The sequence below is a fragment of the Anser brachyrhynchus genome, assembly GCF_964034855.1.
Source record: "Anser brachyrhynchus genome assembly, chromosome: 9".
NCBI classification, from domain to species: Eukaryota; Metazoa; Chordata; class Aves; order Anseriformes; family Anatidae; genus Anser; species Anser brachyrhynchus.
The window spans coordinates 23,416,133-23,438,289 of NC_137703.1; the positions used below are offsets into that span (position 1 = coordinate 23,416,133).

Sequence of the window (22,157 nt, forward strand, 5' to 3'; positions counted from 1 at the left end):
ATTTGAGGCAGGGACTATCTTTGCGTCTGTAGAACAGAGCAAGAGACCCTAAGCACAGATGGCCTGTAGGCAGAAAGTAACAGCAGTAACAATAGGAAGCTGCACTGCATGGACTGGGGAAAGGCATCTTCCTCCTCCTGCAGTTCAGATCTCCTCAGTGGCTGATCAACCTTAACTGTGACAATGTAAACGTAAAAATATGGAGTACCCTACATAGTCACCATTATGCAGACAAGATGCAGACAAGAGTAGGTTTTATTGCTATCAGCACTGACCTCACTCAGACTTTCTCCTTTGACTATGTAAAAATGCTTCATAAAAACTTTCGTACCTTGAAGCCCAGGAATGCCTGGATCACCCCTTGCTCCTTGTGCACCAGGTGGTCCTGGCAGTCCCCTATTGCCTGGGATTCCTGGAGGACCATATGTAGTATCACCTGGAAAACCTTTCTGACCATCTATGCCAGGTGGACCTGGAGCGCCATTTTTACCATTAATGGTGGATCCTCTTTCACCTTCCTCACCAGGATCACCAGCTTTGCCTCGGAAGCCTGTTGGTATGATATCAAAAGTTTTTTTTTCCAAAACTGTGGAATATTATAATTCAAATTTATAATATTCCAGAATTACGTTACCAGTTTGCAAAGAAAAGTATTACACAGAAAATTTCAGACTTTTCATTTACAGATAATGATATGTGAAGAAAAAAGAGAAAAATTATTCCTGTGGGAAGGGACAGTGATTTTCTCTAGAGCAGCATTTATCTTGTGTGTTGTCATTCTTGTTAAGTTCAATTCCTTTATTGAAATTATACTAGTTATTCTCAGTTTTCCTTGAAAATTTATAACACCGAATTTATTTTCTCCCTGTACAATGAACTTCAGGTCATTGCAGTACCTGCTAGAAGAAAGGACAGACGCTGGTAAAGATTCCTCTTCTATTAGGTTTGGTTGAAATGTAATTCTATTCCACCACAGTAGCTACTTTACCCTGTATATATGCATTACAGCTTGACCAGCATATCCCCTGGACTGAGAAAAGCAAATTCACCTTCTGGCCCAGGGATTCCTGCTCCTGGTCTGCCTCGCTGGCCTTTTTGCCCATCAAAGCCATTTGGTCCAGGACGACCAGGGAGTCCTTTTAAACCCTTTGGTCCTGGAAACAGAAAGAAAAGAAGTCAAAACCCCACAGAGCTCTAAAATTTGTGACCTAAGGAAATGGTATTTCATCTTTTTTCCATGCGGATTCATGTACTTTGAAGACAACTAGACTCATAAACTTCTAACATTTTAGGCAAGATCCAACACCCAAGTCACAACCAAATCTATGGCTGCTGTTTTTTCTAAATGGAGTTGCATAATGCATAAACAGCAGACTGCAAATCATCAGAGTAAATTAGGAAAACAAAAATCTGTAACATTTTAATGTTAGAGGACAGCAACCTAGTTATTGACAAATTACTAGTAATTTGTCAAATATTAGTAACCTAGTGATTTGTAAATTTACAAACTTGCAAAATTAGTAACCTAGTAAATTGACAAAATTACAGTTGTCAAATCACATTCTTCTGTGCTACCTGCTTCTCCTGGAATCATGCGGTTGAACTCAATACACTAATCTCTGTTCTCTCATGTCTGTATAGAATTTAGCTACCACTCACAATACTGATATCGGGGAGCTGTGTAATACCACATTAAAAGGGACAACTTGAAAATCCATTTGTTCTGATCATGATTTTCTGTGGTATTTCACGTGTTTTGGAGGTGATCAAAGCAATATCTGGACAGTTTCTGGATGAGTTCTTTGAATTTAAGTTAAGTTGAACAAGGGAAGTAGTAAGTATTGAGATTTTAGGGCTCACTTGCAACTTGCCATGAACAATATTATCTTAGAAATTACAGACTTGCAGCATATCTTTTGCCAGGCACACCTTTTTTCCTCCTTATCCAGATGTGGATGTTCAAGGTCCTATCTGAGTCCAGCCAACTGCCCATTTAACAGCCTCTCATATTTTTTAACTGAAGCAGGACAGAATTTCAGAAATTAAGCTACCTGCATTTAGCCGTTTCTACAGAAGCAGCCTGCACACCTTTTGATCACGCAAATTGCAGCTGTCTAGCTCTTGGTTGTAAAAGATTATTAAATTCCTGCCCACTTGCAGTTTTACATTTTGAGACATCTATCTGTTGAAAAACTAGAATGTTTAGTGTATCTTTTTAGGATAGCTTCTTTGTCTTTTAATTAGCAATTAAAAACTCCGTTTTGATTAAAAACAAAAATTCCCTCATTTGTAAACATACCTTGAACACCTTTAAAACCTGGGGGACCTGGGTTTCCAGGGGATGGTGATACAATACTGACAGTCTCACCTGAAGCAAGAGGGACAAAGAAATAGGTCTATTTGATTTTAGAATAAATAGTCTGAACATTTACTATAATAAAATCTCTGTGGAAATAACCAGCCAGATGCGTAAAGAGAAAGGTCTGTTTACGTCTATAGTTATTTCCACATTATTTAAGGTTTGATGAGAATCTTAAAATGTATTTCTCTTGCCACTTATTTTGTACAGAATATTGGTAATGACTCAATTTGATGTAATACAGTTGTATTCTGTAAAGACAAAGATTTTTTGTGTCTGTGTTGGTAGAAATTTGTCTTTACAATAGAGTCTGTTGAAAGAAAGAGAAATGATATTTTCATCTCAGTTCTATGTACGTTTCTGATTTATACATATTGACAATCAGTGAAATTTTTTTTTCTTTGGTAGGGAATTTTTGTAAACAAACAAACAAAAAGACCATGTCTTAAGTATTAATTGTCTTTTCCTGCTCCTTCAGCAAAAAAGCATTGCCCTGCAAATCCTTATATACAGGAGTAGTCTTCACTCCAGCAATTAATTCCCCTCGTAGTGTGCAAGTAACACACTGCAGGTTCAAGGCCCCATGAGATTCATATAGTCACCAGTGTGCACTACTAAATGCTGACAGTTTTGTACCTTTCAGTAGCCATGCTTCATGTGACCACTGAGCTTGCCAAAACTGATTTTTACTATAAATGGATAACACTGTATAGAATACATATGAAGCTGTAATTGATGCTATCAGACGTGTTTTTCATTGTTTGGCTTTTAAAGTAAATATTCGAAATTACCTTTCTGACCCTTTAGACCAGGCGGCCCAATGCTACCAGTATCACCAAAGTCTCCAGGGGTACCTCTGACTCCAGGAGGGCCAGGAATCCCCAAACCTGGCAGTCCCATTGGTCCTTTTACTCCAGGGAGTCCTGGGATTCCAGGGAGTCCTTTATCACCTGGCACTGGTATTCCAGAATCACCCTAAAAGAAATAAACTGTTAATAAGAAATAGCATGACCTGGTTCCTTTCCTCTCTTTGATTATCAAAAGCCACATTAGAAAATTATCTGGAGAAACCACTGTTCTTCATGTAACTATATGGGTGACGTTACTAGTTTTAAATATTCAAAGGCAATAGGAATAGAGGGCAGATTTTGTTTCTTCCTGATCCCATAATATTGACACAATATACGCAGAAGTTATGTCTAGAAATAACAAAATAAGCAGTAGTATTTCCAATAAAATCTTTTTTTCAATGGATACTATGATTTTTGATCTAGGCTAACAGAAAATGTTAAAACTGATAAATCTGCTACAAATTTGGAATACAATGACAGTTTTCATTAAGAGCTAGCCTTTCTTAAGACACTATATTAACTGATATAAAAAAAAAAATCTTGAGAAAGTAAAACATACCTCAGCTCCTTTCTCCCCAGGCAATCCTAAATCCCCATCTCTGCCATCATTACCTCTTTGGCCTGGAAATCCTGGAACCCCAGTAGGACCTCTTTCACCTTTTATTCCTTAAAACAATTAAAAAGGTATAATATTTACACCATGTTTTCTTATTTATTTTCTGCTTAGATAAACACAGGGTAACCATTCATCATATCTGGACCTGTATGGCAATTTTCAGTTCTTGAATTCTGGTTTCCTTAATGAGGTAATTTAGGCTTAGGAAGGCAGTATGTATGTAGTTGGACACCTCATGGAACAACTTGGTCTCTGTAAAAGATGTGTTTACAGGCACTGGAAGAATGTGGCTTCTGTTCATGTTATACACAGAGTGAAAACATTGTGCTATTGAAATCAGTCAGAGTTTGATCCTTAATTTCGGTGAAATCAGTATGCACAAATATTCCCCAAAGGTTTTAATTGTTTTCTTTTTTCTTCTTACTTTTCCCTCCAGATTTTTCTTGGACTGATATTTATTAAAATGTATTTTTTGCATAAAGGACAATAGTACTATTCTAACCCAAAAATTCATTTTGCTGTGTCAAGAAATTCTTTATAAATAAACAGCAAATGTTTTGCCCTTCTCCAATGTCTGTAAATAAACACAGGCATCCAAAGCTAAACTAACTTTTCACAAACAATAAGATGGACTCTTTTTTGTCTGAATAATTAATGTAGCATTTGTAACTAAGCTTTCCCATCAGATTACTGTAATTTGTTGTGCTCTTTCTCTTTTGGTTTTGCAAATTATAACCATAACTGTGGAGAGTTTTTGATCTATTTAGTTACAAGAATTTCAGTTGTGCAACTGGTGGCCTATTGTTTCTTTTCAATGCCTGGTCAAAAGTAATTTTTCAGAAAGAGAAGTAGGAATTCAAAAGGCCACTGAGATTTGTGAGTTTTTCCCAAGAATTTTGGTTAAGTGGAAATAACAGCTGTGATACTGACATATGACACTTCAGGAGGTGCCTTTTGTATGATAATATTTCTTCATACTTTCATAGTAATTGTATTCTGATTAGTCTTTGCTACACAGACCTCTGTAAAACCCTGATTATCCATCAAATGATACAAAGTCATTTGTTAGCATTAATATCAATCTGTTAAAACCAGTTTATGGCTCGACTATTAAGTAAAAAGCACAAAAAATTGTGTTGACCTTGTGTTGAGCAAGAAGAAAATGAGAGATTGTATCAAGCAAGCAGTCTTGGTTATATGTGACCTCTAGGTTTCAGTAACTTGCTAAATTAATGACTTAAAGAGCAGATGAATGTGTCTGTCTCACACTATATGAGGCTCTGTGTAGGAAACAAAAAGGATAAAGGATAAAACATGTATTTACCTTTTATTCTAACTCGTCCTAGGTCACCCTTTTCTCCTTTTTCACCATGTTGTCCAGCAGAACCAGGTGTCCCCTTATCATCAACAACATCAACACCAAAAAAAAAAAAAGTAAATTAATCTCCAGAAAAGAAGCAATATGGGAATTGAGGGGAAAATTAGTTATCTGTCTCTTGCTCTTGCATTGTTTCCCAAACCAGGCTAATTAAGGTAACAAGCCAACAAAGCAAAAAACTCAATTTTATCTCTTTTGATATCTATAAACAGTTGTGTGAACGGCACCTGAGATTTTCAGTCTGACTGCCACCAAATGCAAACAGATGCAACTGTGTGAAACCAAGTAATGCTGGAAGAGTTGGGTCCATAGCCTCATTCAGCTGTGACTGCAAATGCAAGAATATTAAGATGCAAACAATTAACAATTCATAAACTTCCCATTGCAGATTTTGACCCATGATTCACCAAGGCAACAGAAGAAGGAAATCTCTCTCGAGTGTTGTGACTGCTGGATGAGGCTGCCCTCCTGCTACTGAACATGGCAGTTGGTAAGTGCTGCTTTTTTCCTGAGTGAAAGCCTGCAATGCTGCCAGTATAAAATATCATCTGCATCTAGTTTAGTACTTGGTGTTGTCAGAAGAGTCTATTACTTGCCAGGTTTAGAGAGTGGAAAAAATGCTTTTCTTCATTTTTATGCTGATTTGTGCTCTCAGCTCTCCAAACAGTCTGGATTGCATATCACCTTGCTGTGAGAGTCTGTGCAACAGGATATGCGGGGAAATACATTTTACCTTGTGAAGTTCACACAAGTAAAAGGCCACTAAGGTTGTAAAATTGGGTTATTATTTAGCCATTCCTCTATATGTATGAAAAAGAGTTCTGCTATCTAAAAAACCCAAACAACTCCCTCCCCCTTCCCCCCCTACCCCCCCTCCCCAAAAATAAGGAGTTGCTATAAAGCTAAGCATATACAAATATATTTTCAAAGAAAGTGATCTCACACACACAAGAAACTATTAAAAAAAAATCTCTACTTGGCATCACTTTGCTATGCAGCATCCTAGATGGACATTTTTAAAAACTTTGTATGTTTTTTCATGAAAAACTGCATGTCAGATTTGTTAACACTAGAATGAAAAAATGAACATTATATGCTGATGTCAAATGATTTAGTACACAAAATCTTTACCACCAAAAAGTTAGTTCAGTTTCTTTTCTTGAGGAACTTGAAATGAAATTATTATATTGCTAGGAAGCTATTCAAGCAAGTGAAAAGTCTTTATTTTCATGGTAACTTTTCCTTCTAAGGATTATTAAATGAAGGGCAAAATCTTGATTCCGCTTCAGCTTCATTGCTAATACATGTGTTATAAAGAGACAAAGCATTGCCTATAGGAGCTGATCCCTATGAAGAACAAACTTTGAGTAGTGACTAAAAATGGGAGATTCTAAAGTAATACAGAACAGTGAAAGGATAAACAAAACTAAAAAAGTAGCACTGACTTTTAGGCTCTGTGGGAGTGAAGACTATTTTGTTCAGACCACATCATCATATAAATTAAGCATTTCAATTAAATTGCTAAAAAAAAAAAAAAGAAAGAAAAAAAAGAGAGAGAGAATAGGAGTAAGGAAAATGACTTGAAATGCCAGAATAAAATCTAAGGTTTCTACACGCACACACACAACAGAGAGAGATAGTTGTTGACATAAAATAAATCTTGATCTGAAGACACCATGCAATTCTTTGCCTCGAAAACATTTTGTTGGAAACACTTTCATTAGAACTAACTGAAAAATCATCTTCAGTGCAGCAATTTGTGCATTGTTTTCAAGAAAAAAACAATGGGTATTTGAAACTAAAAGTAAAAACAAATCGAAAACAAAACAGGATTACCAAACACAATCTTTCCTAAGCCTCCTGACAACCCCATCTACACAGAACAGGATTCTGTCCCCCAGCATAAAACTCTTCCCACTGCCGCAATCTGACAAAAGCTAGTAAGTGCATCCTCCCACAAGACTGTAATAAGCAAAAGTAGATAAAACTTTTACATAATTTTCCAGGTCAGTTCCTCCACCGCTCATCTTAAATGCCTCCTGTGTGAGTGACCAGTTGATGTTACTTATTTACTGAAGCTCATACGAACTACTCACAGGGAGCCCTGGTGATCCCATTGCACCAGATAAGCCTGGATCACCCTTTTCTCCGTGTCTTCCAGGGTAACCCATTTGTCCTTTCTTTCCTTGAGTACCCGGAGGTCCTTGTATACCACGGGGACCAGGAGGACCAGCACTACATGAGCAGAGGCCTTGGTTTCCTATGTAAATGTATTAAAATCACATTGAAACAGCTGCACAATACATAAAAAATACTGCCCTTTTTCTTTTCTGTATGTGTAGTGCACAAACTATTTTATCTCATTATGGCCTTCAAAGGAGTGAAGCATATCAGTACTTTTTCACAGTGCTGAGTAAGTGTACCGATATGACTGCTGATTTAGAAGCTGCTGCAATGTGAACAGATATTTAACTACACATTTTGATGGTCCTGATCCTAAAAGCTACCATAAACTTCTGCTTGCAAATATAGGCCTGAGGTGCTGATCTGGCAAAGGTCTCATATTCAAATTGTTGCTATCCAGGCATACATACCTACCTTTTTCTCCTTTTTCACCTTTTCTTCCTGGAAGGCCTATCTGACCTTTTGCTCCAGGTTCCCCAGGGATCCCTCTGTCAGTACAAATTACACCTTTGAAAAAACAAATTGTACAGCTACTATAAATCAGGTTGACTTTTTCCAAAGCTTAGGTCATGCGTTCTCCTCTCCCTTACCTTGTTATTCTCATGTGAAAATCTAGAGATCTTAAGAAATGCTTTACAAGTTGTTGCTTACAGATCATACTACAAGAGTCAGTCTGGCTAGAATTGATGTTGACACAAGTGTTTTTTCATTGCTACTATTTCTTCATTTTTCTGCTACAGAATTTTACAGCTCGTTTGTTTTCTAAAGGATGCTGATTTGGGTTTCCTCCCCAGTGTACTACATTTTTAACTTCAGTTGATACGTATTTAAGGACTTTTTTCACCTATGTTATTTTGTGGGTTTAAATCAGCCAGAAAAAAATGAAAATCTTGGTATCTTGGTGATTGACAGTGAATGGGAAACACATGTTTTCTACATCACGTATAAAATTTGACACATCTTTCAAAAGGCAATTCTCACCTTTTTGTTTGTAGAACCAACAAAAGCAATCAGTTTGCTAACCTAACCTTAACCCTAACCTTAATATGTAGAATGATATTTTCACGGAATAAATTGCTGTTGCACATACTAGGTAGTCCAGGTAACCCTTGCCTTCCTGGCTGTCCCGGTAGTCCTGGCGGTCCAGGATATCCAGGTCTTCCTGGAAGTGGTTCACCTGTTCCTGGCAAACCAGGATCACCATGAAAACCTTGAAGTCCTGGTGCCCCACTTAGTCCTGGCAGGCCAGGCAGACCTGTAAAGAAAGTAATGATATAGGGCCAAAACAACCTCACAGTAAGGATTAATACCAGGTGTCAAGAACAAAACTACAGACCATTCTGAACTGCCATGCAGAAGAGCTTCTGTATAATAAAGACTTAAATCTAAGTCTTCAGATATTTCAGGATTCCAAGAAAAAAAGTGCTTTCTGCTTTGTATATACAAATGCCTCTTTTCCTCCCCATTATCTCCTTTCCAGACATCCCAATTAATGTAGCTGTTTCTTATACAGAGCAAAGTCAGCCACGCCACTCCTCTTAGTGTGGGGAGTTTTTTTTTTTCATCACTTTTTTTTCATCACTTTTTAGATGGAGAACAGAATTTTGAGCACAGAACTCCAGATACAGGCATACCGTAGACTTACAGTGCATAGCAGCATTCTGCTTTTTTTTCTGTTCCTTTTGTAGTAATTCCTAATGTTTATTTGGAATATTTTAGTTCCTTTTTGGCTACTAGCAAGTGCTGAGCTAGTATTTTTAGTGCACTGTTTGCAGAGCCCTAATCCTTATTGTTGGTGACTTGCATGAAAAAAGAACAAAGAATTTTCTTTTAGCTGTCTTATCTCCTACTGGTATATAGTTCATGTTTTATCCCCCAAATCTCTTACTTGCTCCATCATCTCCTGGTCTCCCCAGTGGGCCTGCAGGACCAGATGGCCCAACTGACCCCACATCGCCAGCAGGACCTGGAAATCCAGGATCTCCTTGTGGACCTACACAGAATTTTAAAAATGTGAATTGAACAATGTATGCAATTGACAGTTTATATCTAAATTAGACTGCAACTGAAATTATAATTCAGGAACTACACAAAAGTAAAATACAGTGACCTCCCTTTTTTTGTCTTTGTGGAACAGTTTTAAATGTGTGACAAATTTTAAGGTAGGTGGATTTGGTTGCTTTTCTATGGATTCCTGCCCATTTCACAGACACAGTTTTAAAACTTTGTCACTCAGCAGTAGTATCTTTGTGGTATATATTTCAGAATACTGAGAGAAGCGTTTGCCCAAAATAAATACATGTAGGAATTAAAATAAATGCACATTTGATATTTATCTGACAGTGTTCACGAGAAGGTCATTTCAGGATCATCCTACCTGAAATTATCCAAATTTTTAAAAGTATATCTTCAAAATTTCTATAATAAATAAATTTTTGTTATTATTGAGTGATAAAGAAAATTTAAATCAGATATAAAGGGCTTCATTAAACTGGAAAAGTGAAATATTGGTACTAATTCTGTTGTCAAACAGCTCTGCAAAAGGTCATTTTCTCTTAAGAATGTAAGAGTATTTCAGTATCTACTCACACAGCATGCACATGATTAACTTTAAATGTTACTTGAGATATTAAAATTAAACATGGGCTTAAATCTTTTGCCACATGAGCTGGAAACCCTCAGAAGCCAATGGGAAACAATTTTAATTGATTTTTGATGAGGCTACTATCAGCATTTGCTGCACTAGAAATGCAATTTATGGGAAATTCTTTGTTAAAGTGTTCCTACAATACAGGTTCCCTAACTGTGAGATGCCAAAACAAATCCCTTAAAGGCAGCATGCTTGGCTGCTCCCCACTGCCTCCTGCTGTGTAAGAACTTCCACACATTATCACCAATTAGATAATAAAGATACGGATAAGGGAGATAGGATATAAAACAAGTGCCTGAGGTTTTGGTAGGAAGGCAGTGAGATTGACAGGTATTCTGTTAGGAGTACAAGTTCCAGATAGATAGGGAAAAGATGACAGAAAGTTGAGGGAGGAAGGAAGAGAGGGTACAACATGTTCCCTCTTGTAAATGTATATGAAATAAACACCAAGAGGTGTTTATTGATGGTACCAACAGACACAGTTGCAGCTCTCAGGCACAGCCAGGCAAACAGTGCTTGGAAATGCCTATTCTAAAGCATCAAAGTTATGGACTGAATTAATGAGTGATAATGCAATACTAAGGTAGAATTAATGTATGATGGATGACCAATCGTTTTTTGCAGGCAACCATGATTTACCTGTGCCTTTTTTATACAAGGGATGTAAACTGAATACTTCTAGGACCTCTAGGACCTCAGTACATGTGCAGATTAGGTAACGTGCACAGCAAGATCAGCACTTTCCAAATACTTTGGTGGTTCTGGATGTACAACCACAGAACACATGCTTTGTCTGTCCAGAAAATCTAGAGGTAAGTATGAGCAGATCATCTCACACTACCACAAATGTACTATTTAGCTCAAGAAATTTTAGATAAAAAGTGATTTACCTCCATCTGCCCAGATTAGATTTCTTCAGGGGAAAACAAAACAAAACAGCATGTTCAGGGAATAGAGGGGGAAATAATGGCTTATGAAATTCTGAAATCTTTCATTTTTTATGTTTGCAGTACTCAGTGAAACACTGACATAGAATGATAATAGCCTGGAACTTGAATTAACACAGTTATTAAAAGCAGTGGACCTCAGTGGTGAAATCCTGTCTGAATTAGCTTACTACAAACTTAAGAACCAGGCTTTCATTCCCGCTGTGCAATGAGAGGTTTAATTGCAATCTAAAATCTGTGTGTTGTGGCAATTCTGAAAACAGGATTTATAAACTACAATATGAAGTCTGATTGTTTTATTTACCATCCATTACCCAGCACAGGCTTATTTTTCAGAGCTGTTTCCTAAATACGCCTAGGTCCAATAACAAGGGATAGTCTAGCAGATCTAGCTGTGACTGTGTGCATAAATATCTTTCAAGTGAACATTTAATCTGAAACATGTATGTTTAATGTAGTTCCAGTAAGATCAGTAAGACACAAACAAACTCAGAACGTTGCCACTAGGAGGATAATGTTTTAGTATCTTGTTCCTAATGATCACTTTCTAAAAACACCTTAGCAAAATAGGTCGTATACACTTCACACAGCAGAAAGAGTAGTTAAAACTAGCTTTAACCTTTCACGGGAAGCAATGGAGTTCCAACAGCTCCAGGAGGACCTGGGGGCCCTTTTTCTCCAGGATCCCCCTGTAAGAATCCAACAGTAGATTTTACTGATAGATACAAATATGCAATGCCCTGGCATGCAACTAAAAATTCCAAAATGATGGGGTATGCGGGGACGTGACCTATTCATATCACCTGGGCAAGACTTAAAATAATGATCTTTCAGAATAACTGTGTCTTAATAATATAACTATCACATATATCTGTTTGGCTTTTCAGAACCTGCAACTGTTGCATCTGATTTCTTTCATGTATTTTAAAGTTGAGTCAATTACAATAAAATCAGTACCATATTTAAATGAGATGTTTCAAATTAGCAACCAAGTTGTAATTATTTGCCTTAGAATTCTATATGAGAATTTGGAAATTACTTCTGTGATAACAGATGAGGATTAAGAAAACAAATTTCAGTTTGACAGATATTATCAATGACAAGAGATACTCAAAATTCTTGTAAGAAATTGAAAACATCTGCGTTAGGGAAACATAAAAGTGCCTACTAATAGCAAGGAAAATCACTTTTGCTTGGAGGATTTCTAAATTAGCTTGGATTCTGATATTTAGAATTGCAAGTGAAGTGGACTTCAGGGAAGTCTTTCATGTGGCAAACTGTATTAGACTTTTTGCTTTGGTGTAGATTAGGAATCAGCCCTGCTCTCTGCAGCAAATGGGAACAGAGGAAACAAGAATGTGAATCTGGGAACTGCATAGTTATGTAGCATTCCTCAGGTTGGAGTTCAGGGCCTTTTAGGACACAGACAAGGAGAACTGAGACTGCAAAACTGGATGCCTATCCTTATACAAGTAAAAACAAGCAGTTCATGCCTCTTTATGGGGTTTCCCTTTTTAAAATTGATATTTCTATGATATTTAAACAGTACTGGAGCTGCCACTGATTGCTGGCCCCTTAATCTTTAGCTTTTGACTGGCCTTTTCCCTTTGACTGTATCTTGCTGAATGAAATAACATAATTGTGTACTCTCTGTTTTAATCAATAATGTAAACTTGTCTTCCCTTATGATTATAGGAGAGTCTTCTGTGTAGCAGGAAATAAAATAATAAACCTAACATTTTTCCTCCTCTGATAAACTTAAATATTTTGAGATTTTAAAAATTAATGTAATGATGATAAAACTAAAAAAGATTTGTGCAATAGATGGATATGGCCCAAGTCTTTTATGATTTGTATGCTTAACACTAGCGTAAGATGAGAAAGAATTGAAGAATTTTCAAGCCAAAGTCAACAGGGTCAGGTCTTGGTGGTCTTTGAAAAACAGAATATGACTGATCATCTCCCTTCTGCAGCCTTCAGAAAAGAATTCCATGAATTTTTAACGTGAAATATCACTAGACTGGCATCTGGATCTTCTGGAATTGGATTAAGCATCTCTTCCATGCTTTTCAGAAGAATGTTATCCTCTTTTACTCCTTAGCTCCCCAGACATGACACTGACACTTCTAGCCCCTAATAGAAAGCAGCATCCATTATAAAATGCCAGAGTCATCTATGTGAGCAAAAGTAAGAAATGTTTAAATGAAGCCAGTGTGAAGGAGTGCAGTTTCCACTCTGGTAACCATCTTGAAAAAGCTATTTATGAGGACAGGATGAATGCATGCAAAGAGACTTTGGTAAGTCATGCAAACAAGCCCATCTGACCCAAATTTTGCCACCTCCTTTGATGACAATTATTATACTAGTTCACAGGCCAAATTACCTACAGTAGCAGGTTACCTAAAACAGCAGTTCCTTTACCTATGATAAAGGAAGTATCCATACCACTCTTGGGAATGCAACTCAGCCATGAATAACTTGCAGAGTACAACTCATGGATTAGATTGCTGTACTGGTACAGGTAAGGGTAACTATTGGCAAATGGAATTTACTAATCCTTATGGTATACAAAGTGGAATTTCCACCCTCCCACACGCCAAGCAGGAATGTTTACTTACACTGCTGGTTACTACCCCTGTACTGAGTAAGCATGACTGTCATGAAAACAGTAAATCTTAAAAGCAATTATGACTGTAAAAAAGGCAAGGATCTGATAAACAGGTACATTTGGAAAGAATCGTTAGCATTGATATAAGGGAGTGTGTGTCTGTCTGTGTGCATATGCTTGAGTTCTTTTTTTTTTTTTTTTTTTAACCTTTATGCCTGGATAGCCGGGTTGTCCAGGAAAACCAGCAGCTCCTGTTTCTCCCTGTAAAGGATCACATAAATACCATTTGGTAAATCTGTTACAACATTGATATGATTAATTGTACAAAAGACAATGAGACAGTCATACAATGAGACTGTCACCTTATAATTGCATCCACAGTTGTTTTTTTCAGAGAAATTCACTGGGTTTGTATGAGAGATGACATGTTTCATAGAATCTCTTCCATAAAAATTAGTAATAAAAAAAATATTTCTCCAGGTTATTTAGATAGTTGTCAGTGGATTCAGTGTAGCTGGGGCACAGAACTACTTGGAATACATAACAGAAGACTTTAACAGACTGTTTAACGCAGCTGAAACTGGCTTGCTGACTGGTGAATGACCCTCTTAAAATATTATTGCACAGCTGCTTATCAGTTCCTCCTGGCCTTTTATGATCTTTTATGATATACTTATCCATCCCCTTAGGTAGGCAGTGGTTTAAAAAAAGAAAAAACAGAGTAAAAAGTAATTCTGCAGATAGAAGTCACCTGGAACATAACTCTACACACGAATAGCTGTACATTAATGTGATTTGTGAATAGCATGATCATTACCTTCATTAGATTTAGAAATGAACAGAGGAGAGGAAAAAGGGTGAGACATAGATCTATGTATGTACATCTGTTATTCTTTAATCCATGTTCTAAGTTCATAACTATTACTGGATTTTTTTGAGCTAGAAGTATAAAAAAAATGCGTACAACACAAAATCACAAAAAGAATGTGACCATGGCAAGTGTACCATGCTGTGTACCTTTTCTATTGTGTAATCTGCATGCCCCACTGCTTTCCCTTCTGCTTACAACTTCATATCCCATTAGCCAATTTCAGACAAATTTCAGAGAGTGGCAGAAATTCTAAGACACAGTTCATACAACTTTTGTGGCAACAGGTAACACAAGGACATAAGGCTATCAAGCTATCAAGTATGAGGAAATTCTGTATCTGCACAAACCAACAGAAAATCAAACCTCACTGATGCTACTGTTCAGAGAGCTGCTTGTGCTTTGTCTTCTTACCTTTATTCCAGGAAAGCCTGCAGGTCCATAAGAACCAGGACTACCCTGATAAAAGTAAATAGAATCCAAGATACAATGGTAAAAACTTATTCAAAATTACACTTGTGCATAATTGCTAAGCAGTTAATATTCCTCAGACAATTATTACTTGGGTTAATATTTCCCAGTAGCTAGCACTTGCAAAGTTTTTACAAATAGTTTGAGAGATGGCCATGAATTTGAACTATAGGTCAGAGTAAACCGGACAGGTCTTCATTTATTTTTATCTTATCACAGTAAGTATAGTAATAGGTATGTTGCTCCATGTGAGTACTGTTAGGCAAATCAAGAACAAGCAGCTGTAAAAAAACTGCCATTGGCAGGTATGGAATATATTAAAATCGGTGTGTTAGTATTGTGCTATTCTAGAGAAGCTTTATACAGCATTGAATATTTAAAGGAAAACCATAGAGATTTGCTTTCTTTCCAAGAAAGGTAAGTCTCTATGAGCTTATGTTTAAGTGTGTCACAGTGTGACTCCCAGGACTCCTAAATATTCTATACAGCAAGTATGACAAATTAGTTTCAAAAAAAAAAAAAAAAGAAAAAGGAAATCTTGTTTGGAAATACATACTTAAACCAACAAATATTTTATGAATCTAATTATAGTGAATTTGTAAAATAATTTATTCCGGAACTTCCTTACCCGCAATCCAGGGAATCCAGCAATGCCTTTTTCACCCTTTTCTCCTCTCCCAAGTATACCCTGGAGCATTCAAAACACTCAGTTTAAACAAACTGCTTGGTTAAGTTAGGCATAAAATTTATTTTAAGTGCATGTTTATTTGGTTATGTATATATTAGATTAATGGATCTTGTTTCACTTGCTAGGGTCAATCATTGGGACTTAGTTCATACAGCACTACCACAGTAGTGTCTTCATAGCTTCAGTTATTCAAGAACCCTGCATGAACTCTTCTCCAACCTTGAAGTGTTTTCAGCAGTTTGATTTTTTTGGGGCTGTGGGCACCTTTTGGGCACCATCACACAATTCCTCAGTTCCTGCTTATAACAAGTGTACAGTTACCAACATATACATCTCTATATGTTGTACAGTAGTAGAACAACAATATAAATCCCACATTTTTCAAAGTAGATCTTATATAAAAGGATGAGTTTTGTCTCCTTTTCCAGTGCTAAGTAACAGTAGTCTGGTTATGATGGAAAATGACTTCCTGAAAAAGTGCTAGACTTTGAACTCAGAAATGTGATGTTCAGACTTCTTGCTTCTTCTCTTCTGCCTATGAAGTTAAATAAGTGTGTAACATAAACTAGCTTCATTATTTTGTTATCTTCTGTTATCTTCTTTTTTTTTCTGAGATCTGGTAGTTTCCTGTCTGTGGATTTCTCCCCTCCAAATCTATCAGCAATAAATAATCTAGAATCTTTTTTGTGACTGCTTCTGCTCAGCATAACTCCTTACTGGCATATCAACGTTTAAATGAATTATACTGACAGAAAGAAAAGCAAAGCTAGAAGAGACAGCAAACAGCAACTCTCTCTTCAGACAGGTGTCTCTGCCTTGTCTACTCTCAAGGACACCCAGAATCTGAAGGTAAAGTCTTTCCCTAACAAACTTAGGGAAACAGACATATGCCCCATAAAGAACACAAACATATCTTTCAATTTCTCTCCTTGAGAAAAAATATGTGCTTCTGTTTTCTTCACAGTCCCAGTCACTTGTGTCAATAGTCCAACTGGAAACAACACTGACCTTTCACGGCCAGGCAACATTTGATAGGTAGGTATAAAACAGACTTAGAAAGGTGTTCCAAAGGGTTCTGAAATATTTTTGCTTTCACACTGATATAGGTGGTGATTAAGTGCTGTTATGTCTTCTACGATCTTCTGCGTTAAAATATTAACTTAAAAATAACAGAACTTCGCCAGCATCACTGAAAAAAAAAAAATTGCATTACTTACTTTGGGTCCACGTGGTCCTCTGTATCCTGTTATTCCGGGTAGTCCTTTTTGGCCCTGCGTATGCAGGAAAAGTTTTTGTATATGTTACTACAGAGGATATACTTATGTGTCATTTAACATTTTAAAGTCCTGTTCTGAATTACAACTATTAAAATGCTACTGGGCCTGTTCCCCTAGGTGTACTAGGCAGAAGGAAACAAGAAAAATAATATGTACTGATTTTTATTTGTTAACATATTGTCAAACCAGCACAATGACTGTGGACTGAGATAGATGTGTCTTTTCACTTGCAGAGACTTGCTAATTGGGACTTTGTTCCTACAAACATGTATGAGTAGTTCTTTTTTGTCTGTGGCTCTACTAGTTTGATGCAAGTTTTCACATATATAAATCTATGCCTTTGCACACATCTCCAGTCTGAACGGGATACGTGGTGGATTACATGGTCACAATCATGTCTTGTTGCACAATGTCACACTCAGCAGTAACGTGGAGTTTATACAGATTCTTGTGGTTCTTTCCTTCTTTCTTATACAGCTCTACATAGCAACCCTTTCCATAATGGAAGCCTAAGATCCAGTACATGAAATCTATCACCTCCCTGAGTTGAAGCTGTGGGGCTGGCAATGCTGAAATTCACATTTTCATTTCTGTATTCCTGCAAATCAGACTTGAGAAACACAGAGACGACAACACAGGGTACTCCATAATGCAAGATTTGTAATTCCTTTTTTAACATACATTCTAATGCTTTAAGGTATACAGTTGTAGCTACAGTAGGTGTATCACTGAAGAAATACAATAAACAATAGGATTTTGCATTAAAAATAGACAACAAAATCACCCTTATTTTTCGTATCAACAGAGCACCCTAGAAGGACTAAGGTTGACAGCTCAAAACATTATACTGGATAAATCTCGAAGAGAATAAATGCCAAAGATCTGAAAAATAAAAGCCTTACTAAAGAGCCACAAAAGAGATTCAATACTAGAGTAATAATCTTTGCTTGAAATGCCTGAAGTATGATTTACTAATGATGCAAAGTAATGAAAACCAAAGCAAGGGCAGTATCTCCTTTTTTCATCAAGACAGGCTGTTTATGCCATCCTTACAAAAATTACATTTCAGGATTGTACTTGCCAAGTTGAGTACGGTTAAATGTGAAGACAATTAACACCTTTTCTCCTTTAAACAGCTGAGCTCCAGGAGGTCCAACTAACAATGGCGACCCAGGTGGTCCAGGAAGTCCAACATCACCCTGTGGAAGCGAAAGGTACACAGAAAGATGTTCTGTTCCATGCAGCTTTTCAGAGACTTAGTTTTTCTGTTGCACTATATATTTTTGTACTTATGGAGCACATACTTGTACTAACGCCTATAGATAAAGAAGGGTTTGTACTGAGATCAGTAAGCCTCTCCACGGTCTTCGCTGATAAGTATGGCTCACAATCTTAATAATCATTCTGTTCTCATCACTCATTAAAGATAATGTTACAGGTAAGGAAACAAATGAGAACCCTGTACTCATGGCTCCTGCTCTGAGTCTGCTGTGGAGATGGTTACAGGATTGTTTAATCTTGTGTGCACATACAGTCTGTCATGCTCCAGACCAACGCCTTTGAACACAAGGCTTTGTGAATGTAAAGACAAAATTACTGATTTGCTATGGAAAGTTGTGTATGTTAGAAACTTACACCAATTCTAAAAAGTGACTGGAAACATTCACAGAAGAAAAATCAAATATTCCACTTTGATTCTGTAAGTCCTGAGTATGCTACCAGGGGGAGACTGGGAGAGGAAACATTGTGCTTGTTCTTTTCTCACACCCATTCCTTGGCATCTGCTGCTGAACACAGCAAGAGATTACATCCAGGTACTGACCCAGTACAGACACTGTTACTGGAAAGGTATTACTGTGATCCTTAGGGTATACTTCTAATTCTACAGTAGTAATAACATATTTAATAATATTTTTTTTCTTACCGGCTCCCCCTTTTGTCCATCTACCCCAATACCTGGATTTCCCTAGATGACAAAGAAAAAAAAAGTGCATAGTTTGAAAGTAATTAGAAAACGTTGACATGATAATTTAATCAAGTAACTCTTTTGAAAAATTTGGTAACAAATAGCCATGAAGGACATTTCAAATATCTGTATAAATTAATCTATTGTTTCACTAACAACTTCAGGAAAAGTCATTGCCTACCTGTTCACCTGGCAAACCAGGGTAACCTGGAATACCCTTTAAAAGAGAGTGAAGACAAGTTAATATGTCTGATTTAGAGAAAGAACTTTGCTTTGAAAATTACCTCTACTTGCCAGTATCACCTAGAGGCAGAATTTCCTCTTGGGATGTTCCTATCCCAACGTGTAATTTACTTATCATGGTCACTGCTTTCAGGAGGGCTGAACTCTGGCTCCCCACCTTTCTGTTTCACAAGGTAGCCTTGGATATGGGAAATAAGGAGGGAACACTAGCAGCATTCCCCCATGACCACAGACTGCCAGGATGCTTCAGGTTAACACAGGCATGGAATGAAACAACATATGCTGTACTTCAAAACTGGTAAGGTACAGCAAACATCTCTCTTTTTATCAGCTGCCTCAAAAATTACCTCTAGGCTGATTCTTTCTAAGGCAGTTCTAAAACAGGTAAACAAGAATTTACACAAATCCTGAAAATGCAAGGCTGTAAAACCACGGTGATCTTACGGGCAAGCCTGGTTGGCCTGGGTATCCAGGTGGGCCTGTTGGACCTCTTGACCCTCTAGAACCCTGAAAAAGATGGCAAAAGGCCTGTTGGTGAAAATACCGAGAGCTTACCATTTTCTTCACAAAACTAATTTCTCCAGAACGCCTGCATCGCTTGGACTCAGTCTAGTGGCGTTCCACCCATGTATTCCTTGCCTGAAGGTATACCATACCTGAAACCTCACTGTCACTACGGCAGCTCAGCACCAGTTTCTGGATAATACTGTACAGGCACATGTCAATACAGTGATATATTATTAATGGTTAAAAGAATACTTTGTCAGTAACTGTGCTACATATAGTATGGGGACTTGAAACAACTCATCAGTGAATACTTTGTTGACAAGCATAAGAAGAGGAACCAAAGTCATATGAGTGAAAGTCTGTAAGAGCTCAACAATGAAGTTAAACTCTTCTTCTTACATGCTTTTATGGCAAAAAAATGTGGTCATGTGCTACATATTCCTGGAAGACCCACCAGGTACCATTGAAGAAGGTGTCACATTTCTACATTTCTCATGTGAAGTCTTGAATTTCAAGGAAAAAATATTCTGCAAACTGAATACATAAGGAGCGACAACTGCTCGATGCACAGCGATTGCCTGCATGCAAACCACAATGCAGGTGGGTACAACGCAGCCACCATAAACTGGTCATGGAGGCTGATAACAGGGGATCGATGTTTGTTAAACTTTATTCTGGAATTTTGCTATTTAAGGCAGGCAAGGAGAAACCCCACTATTGCTTTATTTTATTAAGAAGGAAAATTTGAAAGATCTTCAAGACAAAAAACATGTACAGAATCCAACAACTGTACTTACAGGAATGCCAGGGGGTCCAGGATCACCCCTCTCTCCCTGTAATGACAATCATTTAGCAAAGGAAGTATCACAAGTGTTGACTTCAAATTGTTATCGGAGTTCTCTAAATTTTATAGCTTTTAAGATTTCAATCTATCTGTTCCAGTTGTATATTTGCTTTTGATTTGTGTTTGCACTAAGCTTCATAAACAATGAGGAGATAGAACAATTAAATTTGCCATACATTTTTCCTATGAGATATGATTTTTTTCACAATCAGATACTTACTGGGGGTCCTTTTCCAAAATGTGAAACAAACACTGAATTTCCTTTTTCTCCTTTCTGCCCTGGATTTCCCTATAAAGAAGAAAAAAAACCAAATCAACACATCTTTTATGTTAGGCTGTACTTTCCTGGTGTCCATATGTCACAAGGTAATCCACTAGAACCACCATAACTGTTTTAGCATTTTGCAGCTCTTTTGTCTTACAAGACCCTTAAATGTGAAGTTTTGTTCTGGAAAACTGAGCAAAACAGCTCCTCATAGATTCTGACTCCTGCTCTGAGTATCTATCTCCTTAGCTCTTGGCTATTTCAATATTCTACAATTTTCACAGATTTTGCCTTCAGTATGAAGTATATCAACATTATCTTTTCTTTCAGTGAGTCAGTGGCTTTAAGCATTACATACACTGCCTTCTCCAAAAGTCCATGCTGTGATTTAGAAGTATCTAGTGTGATTCTGCATACAGTTAAAAAGCTGGGAGTATGGACTGTGTTACATACACAATATTCAACATTTCCACCTATTAGCAAATGTTTCACAGTCTACAAAAAAAAATATATATATATATATACACACACCTACAGGCCATATTTATTTTTAAAAATTAAGTTCTTGTGGTTCTTGCTGTGAAGTCATTTGTATAATTTGGCCTATCATACCACCCTCAAAACCTCAGTATGAGTTAGCAAGAGCAAATGACCACTTTTTCAAAATTTAACTGTAATATTCAATTGACTGTTAACAGCATGATACGTATATATCTGAAGAACAAATATATTAAGACATTATTTCTGATATTTTCTCCTTTGAAATCCTGACATACCAGGTACAATTTAACTGAAGCCCATAACCACTTAACTATTGATTTCAATAAACTGGGTTACTGTTTTCCATGGAGTTTAACCACTTTAAAACTTTACTGGTTTCCTGATATTATACACTTCCTGTTCAAATCCTGAAGTCAGAATGAAACAGGGAAAGCAGTTATGCCTAGAATGGTACAATAAGAAGAGTTACAGCTGCCTGCAGCTGGATATACCTACAGTAGACGGGATGACATTTACAAGTCGAACAACAGCTGCTAGGGAACACATTAAACATCTCAAAAGTTATGTTTGTCTGCTCTTATTTTACATGTCATCTCTTGTGTGATCAAAAAATCTCTATTAGATTCAGTTTATTAACTGACTTAAGTAAGACCTTGCAAGTAGAAATGAATCTATTTTTTAAATTTATTCATGAGGTAAATGAAGTAAAGCTGAGGAATACGTACACAGTGTTATATAAAATTATACAAGATGATGTTATAAATAACAAGTAACAAAAATATTAGCTGTAATATATAGTCAAGTTGGTACTTGGTGCAAGAAAATTGATTTAAGAACAGGCAATCCACATTGAGGTCGGAGTAGCATTCTTGCACACAAGCAAATATGGGTACTATGTCTTGTTTTTCTGGATAGCCAAATTAATTTGCACTGG

At 36.9% G+C, this 22,157-nt stretch overlaps 1 protein-coding gene across 2 annotated transcripts in view; it reads right to left on the reverse strand.

The window, feature by feature from the left end:
• COL4A4 (collagen type IV alpha 4 chain) overlaps positions 1-22,157 on the reverse strand; it is a 66,993-nt gene that overhangs the window by 23,765 nt on the left and 21,071 nt on the right. For both annotated transcript variants that reach the window (XM_080603972.1, XM_080603971.1), the window contains exons 8-28: positions 20,678-20,746; positions 20,411-20,446; positions 19,551-19,613; positions 19,045-19,080; positions 18,822-18,863; positions 18,016-18,096; positions 16,838-16,891; positions 15,561-15,620; positions 14,876-14,920; positions 13,801-13,854; positions 11,605-11,674; positions 9,277-9,381; positions 8,479-8,643; positions 7,803-7,895; positions 7,301-7,464; positions 5,151-5,223; positions 3,770-3,876; positions 3,151-3,334; positions 2,300-2,368; positions 1,050-1,154; positions 332-550 (exon numbers count right to left, since the gene is read on the reverse strand). In XM_080603972.1, coding sequence (XP_080460098.1) covers positions 332-550; positions 1,050-1,154; positions 2,300-2,368; positions 3,151-3,334; positions 3,770-3,876; positions 5,151-5,223; positions 7,301-7,464; positions 7,803-7,895; positions 8,479-8,643; positions 9,277-9,381; positions 11,605-11,674; positions 13,801-13,854; positions 14,876-14,920; positions 15,561-15,620; positions 16,838-16,891; positions 18,016-18,096; positions 18,822-18,863; positions 19,045-19,080; positions 19,551-19,613; positions 20,411-20,446; positions 20,678-20,746 — 1,894 coding nt within the window. The remainder of the gene's footprint in view (positions 1-331; positions 551-1,049; positions 1,155-2,299; positions 2,369-3,150; positions 3,335-3,769; positions 3,877-5,150; positions 5,224-7,300; positions 7,465-7,802; positions 7,896-8,478; positions 8,644-9,276; positions 9,382-11,604; positions 11,675-13,800; positions 13,855-14,875; positions 14,921-15,560; positions 15,621-16,837; positions 16,892-18,015; positions 18,097-18,821; positions 18,864-19,044; positions 19,081-19,550; positions 19,614-20,410; positions 20,447-20,677; positions 20,747-22,157) is intronic.